Genomic DNA, 12,859 nt, shown 5'->3' on the forward strand with positions numbered 1-12,859 from the left:
AAATAAAAAGTTAAAAATATTGCATTTATTTCTATTGTTTATGTTTTAACATCAAAATAGCAAGTTTAGAGTTATTGAAAATCTACACTATAAAGTTGTCGCAATTTGTACGCAGGAACAATGTTTTTGAAAAATACTTTAGTAATTTATCACCAATCTTTCTGAAATCCAACGTGATAATTTACCACAATTATTATTTATGAGCTAAAATTTATATATTCTATAATTTATATAATATGCAAGAATCCTATTTGTTGTGCTCTTTTCTCCTCAGTTCTAAAAACTTTGCTTTTATAGATATGTCGACAAAAATAAAAAAAATTAAAATACTTTTCGAAAGTTAATTCACAATCATTTAAGAGGTAAATTATTAAGCAAAAAAGATTAGGAAGATAATAATATATTTAGATTATACAACGCATGCAAATTTTACTCGAGTATTACAAATTAAAACTAAGTAATAGGAAGCATGAAAAACAATTTCATGATAGTGATACTGACCAAGCACTTGCAAACATCTAGCAATCGTCGAATCATACCTTTATAACAGATTATAGCTGGCATTTTTGCTTTTAAAACAAAATTCGAACGCTCCCCAATAAGTTACCATCTAAAGTACCCAACAATTACCTAAATATAATTACAGCCATTAAAGAAATAAGTATGTCTTCTGGCCAGAAATTTATTGATGTCTCACGACAACGAATGCCTCAAAAGAGAGCGTCCCTACAATCGATGGTGAGTGTTCTATACTAACAACATTCCTCCAGACAACTATCATAAAATGAGTAATTTTTTAATACTGATTTTTATTACTAATTTTTAATTGAAATTTTAAATTTTTTTTAATCTAGCTTCATATAACTGCACAATCTAACTTAATTTGTTATTAGCGAAAAAGCTGTTTTTATTAGCAAAAATTAGCGAAAAGTTGGGTTACTTGTCGCAAATTAATTGCATTTTATCGTCAAAATTACTCAATGTTTTTTTGTAAAGATAGTTTGAAATTTATCAAACAAATAGAAAATAGTTACTATTAAATGGTACCGATTCTAGGTATTTCGATAATATATTTATTTTGAAGACAGAGCTAATTGTTGGAGAATTATAGTATTTGAAATGTTACATTTTTAACCTAAAAATTGCTATTTGAAAGGACTCGATTTAGTATCAAAAGATTTCAAGTTTATATTATTACCAAACGAAAAGGATAGTTCAAAACTATTATTAGTCGTATGGAACAAATAATAAAAAGTTATACAAAAAACTTACATTTTAAAATATTTCATAAGTTTTTTAACTTCCCGAAGGGTAATCATAGTAATGGGCCAAAAATTGAAAATGAAAATTTTTGTATATCGTCACGTTTTAAAGGTTGCTGAACATTTTGGCATACCTCAGAAAAAATGGTTGTGTGTGTGTTTTGTATGTCCGCATTTTTTCGTCCACGTTTTCAGGCGCATGGATCAATATTCAATTCCTTTCACAGGGAGATGTAGTGATTAGTTTTTGGCGAAGGCAGGTCCAGCCATTTTGAAGATACAGAGCTAAATGTGCAAAAAAATGCAATTTTTGAGAGAACTAAGCATCTGATTTGAATGATTCAAAAAACTTTCTGCTTGGGTTGGCAAAACAATTGCTTTTGGAAGAAATATATGTTTTTCTAATTTTTTTTTTTTTGTATATCAAAAATAATTCAGATTTAAATTTTAATTCTTGCTAAAGCTCTAAAGCACATTTATATTCTTTAAATGAATAATTTTAACTTTGCAATTCAGTTTATATAATTCTTATAAATATTAGACAATCATACAGTATTTATAATAATCTATTTGAAAACATGTAATATTACTCGAACATTTCGTTACGGTACGGGAAGTTCGAGCAAGTTGCCTTAGTGCACGATGCCATACACCACTAGTTATTTATTGTATTGAAATTATAGCCTTTAATCGGCGTTTAAAATTTATCGGCGTTTCAGTACTCAGTTTAGCCAAATATCAGTTGATATTCGTATAATGGTTCATATTTTTTAAAAGCTGATAGCATTACCCCGCTACATTTAAACATATGAAACAAGAATGCGAATCTCAGTGCACGAGTTCGGCGTCTCAATTGTTTCAATATAACTGATCTAAACAAGTCAGAGTCATGTTTCAACACCTATCGTCAAACGTTTCAATTGGTAATATAAATTCGATCAAACAATTTCTCTAATTATTCGTATACGAATTTGAATAGGAAAATCGATGGTTCTGCTAGTATTTTTCCATTTGAAACAATTCATTACATAAGAAATAAAAGGTAGTAACGCAATGCCCTTCACATTATGCAGCCGTGGTATTGTGTAATTGACATACTGTGATAGTCCATTCATACGGAGCTTTAGTATGCCACTGTGATCATCCCATTAATCAACAAAATTAAGATGATTGTTCGCACTGACCATATATCAGAGCGCAGGCATGAAGCGGTTTAGAAAATGTTAATAATGCCACGACGACTAAAAATAATACATCTACTCGAATCTAATGGGACGAGATCGTGCACTGAGTGGTGCATTCGAAATTTAACATAATTGACGAACGAGAAATATTTATAAAACAAACTAAATATTTAACTAGTGGTGCATGGTATCGTGCCTTTACTTATCGAAACTTCCTGTACCGTAATTTAAAATTTACTCACAAATAAAATATTAAATTTTTTTGAAGAATTTTGATTTTTTTTTTAACATTTTTCAAAATTTTGAAAACATTTGAATTAAAATTTAAATATTAAAAATATTGAGAAATGCATTTTTTAAAAATACTGATGTTTTTTAAAAACTTAGACATTTTTAAAAATTTAATTTTTTTGAAAATTTTAAAAATTTCAAAATTTCTTGAAAGTTTTTGATACCCATTCATGTCTCAAGTGTTAAACATATCTGATTTTCACCCACTAAATGTCAATTGTTTTTACATTTCTTCTTGGACCTATGAAACCGCTGGACCTGCCTTTGCAAAAATTTAATCAATTCTTTATTAGATCAATACAAGTGGAATGTTTTTTTAACCATTCAAATCGGATGCTCCGCTCTCTCACAAACTTTGCCATTTTCTGCACTCTTTGCTCCATATCTCCGAAACGGCTGAACCTGTCTTTGTCAAAACCCAATCAGCACATCTTCGTATAAATAGAAACCGAATATTTTTTGAATAATTTAAATCGGTTAATCGGTGCTCCAAAAAACGTCGATGAAAAATTGTATCCATACATACATACATACTGCCATTACTATACAGTACACACATCAATTTTTTCTGAGGTATGACAAAATGTTCGGAAACCTCTGAATCGTAAAGATATGCAAAAATTTTAATTTTTGCATATTACGATACGGTAAGTTAATAATATCTAAGCCGAATTTTTAACTAAGAGATCTCTACAAATACACATTTATTATTATACAAAAGTGGCATACTAATTCTATAATACATATACTACTTACACTTTCTTCGAGGTTAAATTAAATGATTATCTAATGGCTAGATTCGATTTCACGTGTATTACGGTATTTGATGATTTTGGAGTAAATGTACTGCAGTTAAAAATAATTTTCATGAACTAACCATAAATTTTAGTCTAACAAAAATACTAAAACTAAAAGAAAAAATTCTAGGCGAAATAAAATTCTGCAAAAATACTCCACTAAAACTTTACCATAAATGATGAACGAGAAATAGAGCATTTACTAGGTAAATTTGCATTTAGTTGATATATTTTATAATAATATTTTGATAAAATAATATTATAATTTGATGAACTAATTGTAAATTTCAGTTTCTCAATAAAAATAATGATATAACGATTTTTTTTTCAAAATCCCTGAGCAAAATAATACTTTATAAATTACTCCCAATAGAACTTTTTTATGAAGTTCGAACAAGAAATAAATTTCAGATTTGTTTTACAAAACTATTCCATAACATGTAGCATCAAACGATGGTTATTTTCAAGATCTACGATTCTGAATTTTTAAAAATCAGAAATGTATTGAATGATAAAATTAATGAAATAATAAATTATATAAACATATAATTATTATATGAATATATGCTTATATATAATTAATTACAATAAAGATTTCATATTGAAAAACTTGACTATATGTTGAAAATAGATTTGAATTTATTTTTAGTAATTAAACACGAACAAGTATTTTAGTAGTATTTGTTTCGTTTAATAGCGAAGTAAGAGGACATTTATTTGTTTCATACTGTAGTTGAAACATGAATGAATAATATAATACTCGCATCTACGTCCATACATATTCAAATTGAACGTGCGATCTTCAACCTTGGATCTGCGGATAAAAGCAAGGAGTGCTCGCCAAACACGTTTACTGAACACACTTTTTTATAGTTCAACCTCAGCTTTTATTGATGAAAATCGTAAAAGCTCTCGATGCTAAAGAAAGCTCTATATTATTTCGGTAGAAATGCAGGGTACTAAGAAATTTTTAAATTAACACTAATTGTTTACAAAATAAAAACAAATAATTTTGTGTAATCATCATTGGTTTTTTTCTCTTAAAATATCAGAAAAAGAAAAATGATTAGCGACAATGAGACAATGCACAGCATCTGAATCTAAAATATATTTACATTACAGAATATAGATAATCAAGCGATTAATCCTTCCCAGCTTACTTCATTCAAAAATTATTAATAAAAATTAATTAATTTATTATATTTTAGTTCTAATTATTAATTTTTTATTATAATAAGCATTCGAAAAAAACACATTGTAATATAATAAAAGAATATATCTTTGTTAAATAATAATTTCTGAACCCCTACATACCTTTCGATTGGGTTAATTTTTGTCCTCAAATATTTTTTGTCAATTTTATATTAATAATTAATAGTATGTATATTATTATGGGAAAAATAGCTGCTGTAGACTTACAAACGGGTTGATATAAAAAAAGACAAATTTTAGTTTCAACACTCTACAATTTTTAAATAGGATAGGATGGGTCACAAAGGTCCGACTTCACTTTGAGCAATTATATTGTAAAAATCAAACAAATTATAGTACGACATATAACACATATCAAACAAACAACTACTACTATTATCATTAAAACTAGTTTATCATTGTAAAAATGTGTTTTTTGCTGTTTTTCAATAATTTGTCACCTGGTTCATTTTACTCTATAGGCGGGTAAAATGGGACGGCCTGATCCAATGTTTTATTTTTAATTCTAAAAAAATTTTACAAAATAATAACTGCATTATTCAACCAATGCAAAATATAAATTTCATTGGTGCACTTTTCCTAAAAATATCACTGTTGATAACCCTGATCTGGTATTTTGTCAGAAATATTCATCAGCAAAGTTGGAATAACTATTTAATTAATCTCTTGTAAAATAGCTTTTTTAACTTAATTTACTTTTTTTATTCACTATTTTTTATTGTTCACACCTTTACCAGGGTGAAGGATTAGTTGGTCCTTCTCACCCGACACAAGTGTAAGCTTTTATAGAGGTTACACAAGAAAACTGTTGATCTTACTTAAAATTAGCATTCCGTCTTATATAACAATTGAATAAAGTAAACTTAAAAATTATATTGAGTACTTGTAAACTAAACAACAGTTAACAAAAATTAATAACGAAAGAAAATACTTTTGTTATGAATTTTCAAACATTGCCATCTATCTCCCACTAGCGACTTTGTAAGAATCTAGGTTATGCCCGATTATACGTCTCTCTACTTTCAAATATTGTTGTTAAAAAATTCTTAACTTCACTGATGGTGAACGTTTTTACCCGCCCCGCTTTACCCCATAGTAGGTGATAATGATGATTTTTAATAAGAAATTTTTAAGTAAAAAACAAGAATCTGTATATATAATTAATTTTAATCATTCGCTTGTATTTGGTTTGATCGTCATAACATTAAGGTTCTCTTATTTATTATATATTTCGAATAGTTTCAAATGAAAAATGATTTCCTTACCACAATTTATTGCATCACCATACCGACGTCAATATTAATCTATCTACATTTATTAGCAAATTGACAAATTGATTAATAATTGGCTTTAACTTGTCAGGTGTATTTGAGATTAATCGTTCTATTGTAGACGATAATAAATTTTTCAAAGTGCAGAACATGATTAAAATAAAAAAAGCGAAGAACAATTTTTCATTTTGATAAATAATTACTAAGTAGTGTTAATAATATAAAAAAATAATTTGGGTCGTATATTATTTGTTTATTGATGTTCCCTAAAAGCCGTAACCCTATTTCTATCTCGACGTTGACGCTTTGTATGCTATCGTGATATACAAAGGCATGTATGTCATTACCAATTACAATTTATAACACTGCCCGCGTGTTTAGTACAACTTTTGAAACTTTCCTAAAAGAATTATATTTGATATTTAAAATATAAATTTGGAAACGTGGTATCAGTGCAACTTTATTTTTAGTGACATTGTCAGGGATATTTTTATATGCCATTATAAAGGAAATGGAATGGAAATGCATTTTTATTATAACAACTCTATTTTCAGTGATATTTTTCAAAAATATAAACGAAATAGAAATAAATAGATATAGGGTGGAGCAGAGCTTAAAGCTTTGCGGGTAAATTGGTCTATCTCAAAAACAAGTAAAATTAAATATTTTTAACAACAATATTTGAAAGTAGAGAAAAAAAGATGTATAGCTAGCCACCACCTTCCTTCTTACGGCTTTGTTATCTGGAAATAAACGGCACAGTTTGCAAAATTCATAGCAAAAGTATTTTCTTTCGTTGTTAACTTTTTTGGTTATGAAACTGTTGCTTAGTTTACGAAACCTTAACATAATTTTTAACTATACGTTTCTTAATTATTTCATAAGATGTATTGTTAATTTTAAGATCGATTCAATAGTTTTTATTATATAAGCTCTATAAAAGCTTACACGTGGATGGGGGAAGCAGGAGCAACTGAATAATTACTCTGGCAAAGGCGTAAACAGTGAAAAATAGTAAATAAACAAATAAATTGAGTTGAAAAAGGTAATTTTATAAGATATAAATTAAATAAATAGTTATACCAACTCTGCTGATGATAATTTCTGACAAAATCAAGGTTATATGCTGTGCTATTTCTGTGAAAAATGTACCCATAAAATTTATAGTTTGCATTGGATAAATAATAAACAGCTATTATCCTTTTAAAATAAATAATAAGACATTGGTCCTGGTGTCCCCTGGCCCCGCCTATGGGGCAAAAACAACCAAGTGACAAATGTTTGATAAAAAGCAAAAAACACATTTCTACAAAGATAAATTAGCTGGGAGTTTTACTGAACATAGTCAGATAGTTGTTTGTTTGATACGTGGTACTTGTTGTGTTATAATTCGTTTGATTTTCACGATATAATTGCTCAAAGTAAAATTTGATCTTTGTGCCCATTTTATAAAATATTTTCATCGTTGATATAACCTTAATATTTTTTACATCTTTATTTTGATACCATCAAATAAATACTATTAATTATAAAACAAATACAAAAAAACACTTTTTCTGTATTTTGATAGCAATAAAAAAAATCTCTCCATTATATGTCATCGAAGCTCTTTAATTTTATGTAGATTTTGAACAACTTTAAATATTTTTTGTGCGTAAAAATCCACTTTTATAAATTGTTACTTATGTCTGAAACTGATTCAATTATTTTAATATTTATTAAGCTTGATATAGTAGCCTCAGGCGTTACTGATTACCTAATGAGGAGGCATGTAAGATCCGTACTACAAATGCGATATATTCACAATTTGGTTATTTTCATACATATTATTCAGAAGACTATTCGTAATAAAACAAGATTTAGTACTACTAAAGATTTAGTAATTTTAATCCGTGTATGAAATTCATACTGTAAATAGTGTAAAATAAACAAAAGATTTGCAAGTATCGCCTCTACTTGACAATCAGTGAATTTTACTTCTTAAATATAAATCTCAATAGAACTTTCAAGCTCTTTATAAAAAAATTATTTTTAAATTTTAGTTCATTAAATAATTTTTTATCTAGAAATAAAAATAAAACTACCTTTTCGGTGGAAGGTTAAACAGAAAAAAATCTAACTAGTAAATTAAAAAAAAATATTATTAATAAAAAAAATGGCATAACCCTACCCAGTCTTTCCTACTACTTTTTTCAAACCGCAATAACCAATTTTTTTTCCTATTCTTCATTAGGTACGATAAGGACAGATACAATAAAATATAAATTTTTAGTGATGTTACACAATGGTACAAACATTACAAAGTACGATAAGGTCACAATATAACAAAATATTTTTTTTTAGTTATGTTACACAAAGGTACAAAAACTACAAAGTACGAAATCATCGCTATCAATGGAAGAATGAAATCTTATTAGCATTTGATTATTTAACTACAAATCGTAAAAACAACTTTGCGGTAGTTTATTATATATGTATATATGCATATATAAATTATGCATACACAAATCTATTCTTTCAATTGGATATTCTATGAATGAATAGAAGATTTCAGCTGCATTCGAACCAAATACATTGAAAATAGTATGAACTAATGAGTATCGAACTAAGACAGAAAAATTGCATATTTATTAATATCATTATACTCAAATCGTTATAAAATTAAATATGGTTAATATTTTTTGCGTTAAATATCAATAAAAAATTGTGGCACTGTTCTTCAAGATGAGAAGGTAGAATAGAATAGTTTAGATCATATCAGAATAGAATAGTGATTATAGCAATCGGTTTAGCCGTACATGAAAATACAGGCATATACAAAAGGCTGTAAATCATAAACTATAAAGGAAATCATTTTCTTGACGATCTCCATAATGTAACTTATGAAAAGATGAAATAAATGTTTTTTGTTACTATTTATTTAATACTTGTACATCGCCTATACAGATAACATATATCTATTCCTCTATTTATTTGGTCTTATATAACATGATACTGATATAATATATATTCACTCTATTTATAATATGCAATTCAGTGATATAAAAATTTTATGGTAAATTTATGATAAAAGAATATGCCAATTATTGAAATCTATAAAAAATAAAGGTGCAAAAATAGTTGCATTTTTCACGGCAACTTGTAGGAATTTGTCTTTGTCATTTTATATATTCATAAAGAGTCTCTTTTAAAATTGTCTCCTTCTTTAACAATAAAATTTGAAAGAAAAGGAGACAAGTTGTATAACCAGCCATCACTGATTCCTCGACATTGCTATTGGAAGATAAACAGCATTTTTTGAAAATCAACAAAAGTATTTTAGGTTGTGAGCACTGTTGTTAAGCTTACGAGACGTTTTAAGCATATGTTATTTAATTGTCTTGTAAGATTTATTGTTATTTTTAAGTTATAGTCAACTTTTTTTTCATATAACCTCTATTAAAGATTGCCACCTGGGTATCCCACCCAGAAAGAACTAAACCTTTACCCTGGCAAAAGTGTAAACAATAAAAATACTAAATAAAAAAGTAAATTAAGTTAAAAGAGGCAATTTTACAAGAGATCATTTAAATAAAATATTATTCCAAAGCTGCTGATAATTATTTCTGACAAAATACCAAATCAAGGTTATATACAGTGTTATCCCTATTATTTCATATATATAGCTATAGCTATTATTTCCTAAAATTGCTTTAAAATTAGAAACAAAATATTAGACTTTTTTGTTCCTGGCTGTCTTATTTTTTGCAATTTTATTTATATATGTGATTTTCAAAAAGATATAACAAAGACCAACAGAGTTAAGAATTTTTTAACCAAAATATTTAAAAGTAGAGATAAAAAAATGTATAACTAGCAATCATCTTGATTCTTACGATATTGGTATCGTGAGAAAAACAACAATGTTTGAAAATCCATAACAAAAGAATTTTCTCTCGTTGTTAGTTTTTTTTTTGTTGTGAGCACTGTTGTTTAGTTTACGAAACCTTAATATAATATTTAAGTCGTTGTTATGTTTTTGTTTAATAAGATGTATTGTTAATTTTAAGCCAGATTCAACCATTTTTTATATAACCTCTATAAAAACTTCCACGTGGGTGGAGTAAAAAGGACCAACTAAACCTTTGCCAACTAAAAATAAATTAAGTTAATAATAATAGTAAAATAAAGCAATTTTACAAGAGACAATTTAAATAAATAGTTATTCCAACTCGAATATTTCTGTCGAAATACCAAATCAAGGTTATTTTTAGTGTTATCTCTGAAGTAATGTTAGTTGTTAACAAAATGAATTTATTCTTGAAATATACAAACAAAAATAATAGAATTATATCAACTTTTCATATTTTTAATTATTAAAAAAAAATACTTTTTACTTTGGACATTGTACATGAAAATTTCCAAAAGAAATGACGCTATAGAAAAATATCAAAGAATGGACTAAAAATTTAATGTATAATGTATTCGTTTTTATATTCTAATTCTATTTGATTCTGCCAACAATAAAATGAGATCTAGTTCAATTCTGTTGAATTGTTTCCTGCTCCTCCGCACGGTTTAAGCAGATTAAGCCGTGACTCTACCAGTCCATTGTCAACACACTATCAAACCCAAACTCATCTGACCCAGTCTGATGTTACACCTTGTCCCGCGAAAAACTATAATCCGTGTTTGTGATGTGCTAGTGATTGCTATATTACATATTACAAAGGAAGTTTAGTAACATATTATTTTAACTATTTTCCCACAATGAATCAGAAAGATCAAGACAAACAACTCGAATTTTACCAGCACTATTACAAGAAACCCAAGAAATATGACTTCACCACTTGGGCAGGGATTAAGCTTTTCGCGTACGACAAGAAAACTGGTGAAATTTTTGGACGCACTGGAAGCAGTTGGTGTAAGTGTTACGGTTTTTGTATAAAATTATTATTTTTTATATCTATTTATTTTATATACATTGTGGTTGTTGAGCAATAACGAGAAGTACTTTTGATGATTGCATAATAAAGTTGTGGACAATTTCGAAGTTCGAAACTTTATATCTGCATAAAAATTAAGAGTATTATGAAGAAAATAAATAAATTGTATGTCATTAAATAACCTCATTAATGGACTTACCACTTCAAACAATATTTTACTAAAAGTAAATTTTTAGATCTGGATATATTTCGAAAAAATAATAAAATTTTTAGGACGGGTAAATCAATTGTTTTTGAAGTGTTAATTATATATATATCAAAAATATTAAGAACGATAAAAATTAACTTAAAAAATATTAAATATATATATATATATATTAATGTTACAAAAATCTTGCCTAAATGCAATTTTTCAAATATCAAATATTAAATCATAAACCTTAAAATCGAAATAACAATTCGTGACCTTTAATTCTTCATTAAAAATGACCTCATTCACTAAAAATTAAAAATATCGCAATTTGTTGTAATTTCAAGCACATTATTCTATTCATTTATGGCTATTATATACAAAATATTATAACAAAATAACATAAAAAATCTTATAGCTTTAATTTGTACCTTCAATATACTCTAAAATATTAGTTCTCACATCGTTATCTCGTGATGGAAAATTTAATTTAATTATAAGGATTAAGAAGGATAATAATCATAATCATTTAAATGATAATGATCACACATGATAGTTTAAATGGCATAATTAATTGATAAGAATAAAACAGATAGTATCCAACTAAATAGAAACTAACAATTCCATGTCAGGGTATCGTAAAGCGACTATAATCAGAATTTTAGCTAAACTATAGTGATATATCATCTTTAAATTTAAAAAGCTATCACACAAATATTTAAATAATTTATGAAAAATTATAAAAAATAAATTTAAATTAATTCATAAATTATTAATCTATAAATGTTAAATTATTGTATTAAAAAACCGATGTAGGGCATTTAAAAATTTTTGTTAAAAACCGTGGTTCAAATATTCAAAAGCTGTCTAGTCTGCTTCAAATATTGTATCTTGAAATATAAATGCATTAAACTCTACATCTGACCAATTTTATTTTACTTTAATTTTAGACATGTAAAAAACCAAAAATGAAAATTTTTATATATCTTTACGTTTCAATTCCTTCTGAACATGTTGGCATACCTTAGAAAAAAATGATGTATGTAACAGTCGACGATTTCGAGAACACGAAAACCGATTTGAATGATTCAAAAAACATTTGATTCCTATTGATGGGGAGACGTGATGATTAGTTTTGAGCAAAGACATGTCCAACCGTTTCAAAGATAATTGACATTCAGTTTCTGAGAGAACGGAGCGTCCAATTTGAATAATTAAAAAAAAATGTTTTGACAAAACGAAGAATTGATTAAATTTTTGGAAAGGCAGGTATAGCGGCTTTAGAGATCCAATAAAAAAAAAAAACTAAAATCTTTTTGGCGCTCAAGAATGATCATTAGACACATGTTTATCAAATGATCTGTTATTTTATGGAGATTTTAATAATAAGTACAACTTTTTCACATTTCTATGGAATCCGTATTAGCGGTTATCTTGTAGACGCGGCGCTTACGCGCTTCGATATTTCGTTTCTGAAACAGCTACAAAGCACGATTGTTTTCAAAAAAGTTGCAAATTTTTTAAAAAAATCAAAATATAAATAAATCAATTTTTTCAAAAAAGTCAAACTTTATCAAAAATTTCAAAATTCTGTAAAATCTCATTATTTTCAAAGTTTTCAAAAAATTTTAAATCTTTTTTTTGCCTTAAAGCACGATGTAATATATTACGATTAAAGAGCTTTTTGAGTTACTGATTTCGTAGAATACTACAACTTTTCCATAATG

The 12,859-nt window shown here is 26.9% G+C and overlaps 2 protein-coding genes across 2 annotated transcripts in view; one reads left to right on the forward strand and one right to left on the reverse strand.

Annotated features, from left to right (window-relative positions):
- Positions 1–12,859, reverse strand: part of LOC113378841 (sodium/potassium-transporting ATPase subunit beta-2) — a 406,525-nt gene that overhangs the window by 376,139 nt on the left and 17,527 nt on the right. The gene's annotated exons all lie outside the window — the stretch shown is intronic.
- Positions 10,644–12,859, forward strand: part of LOC113378840 (sodium/potassium-transporting ATPase subunit beta-2-like) — a 157,519-nt gene continuing 155,303 nt past the window's right edge. The window contains exon 1 of the mRNA XM_026619457.1: positions 10,644–10,920. Within this exon, the coding sequence (XP_026475242.1) occupies positions 10,767–10,920 (154 nt within the window). The 5' untranslated portion in view covers positions 10,644–10,766. The remainder of the gene's footprint in view (positions 10,921–12,859) is intronic.

This window comes from Ctenocephalides felis, unplaced genomic scaffold, assembly GCF_003426905.1.
Source record: "Ctenocephalides felis isolate EL2017-DRISC unplaced genomic scaffold, ASM342690v1 CF-g0.4_SCAFFOLD_01886, whole genome shotgun sequence".
NCBI classification, from domain to species: Eukaryota; Metazoa; Arthropoda; class Insecta; order Siphonaptera; family Pulicidae; genus Ctenocephalides; species Ctenocephalides felis.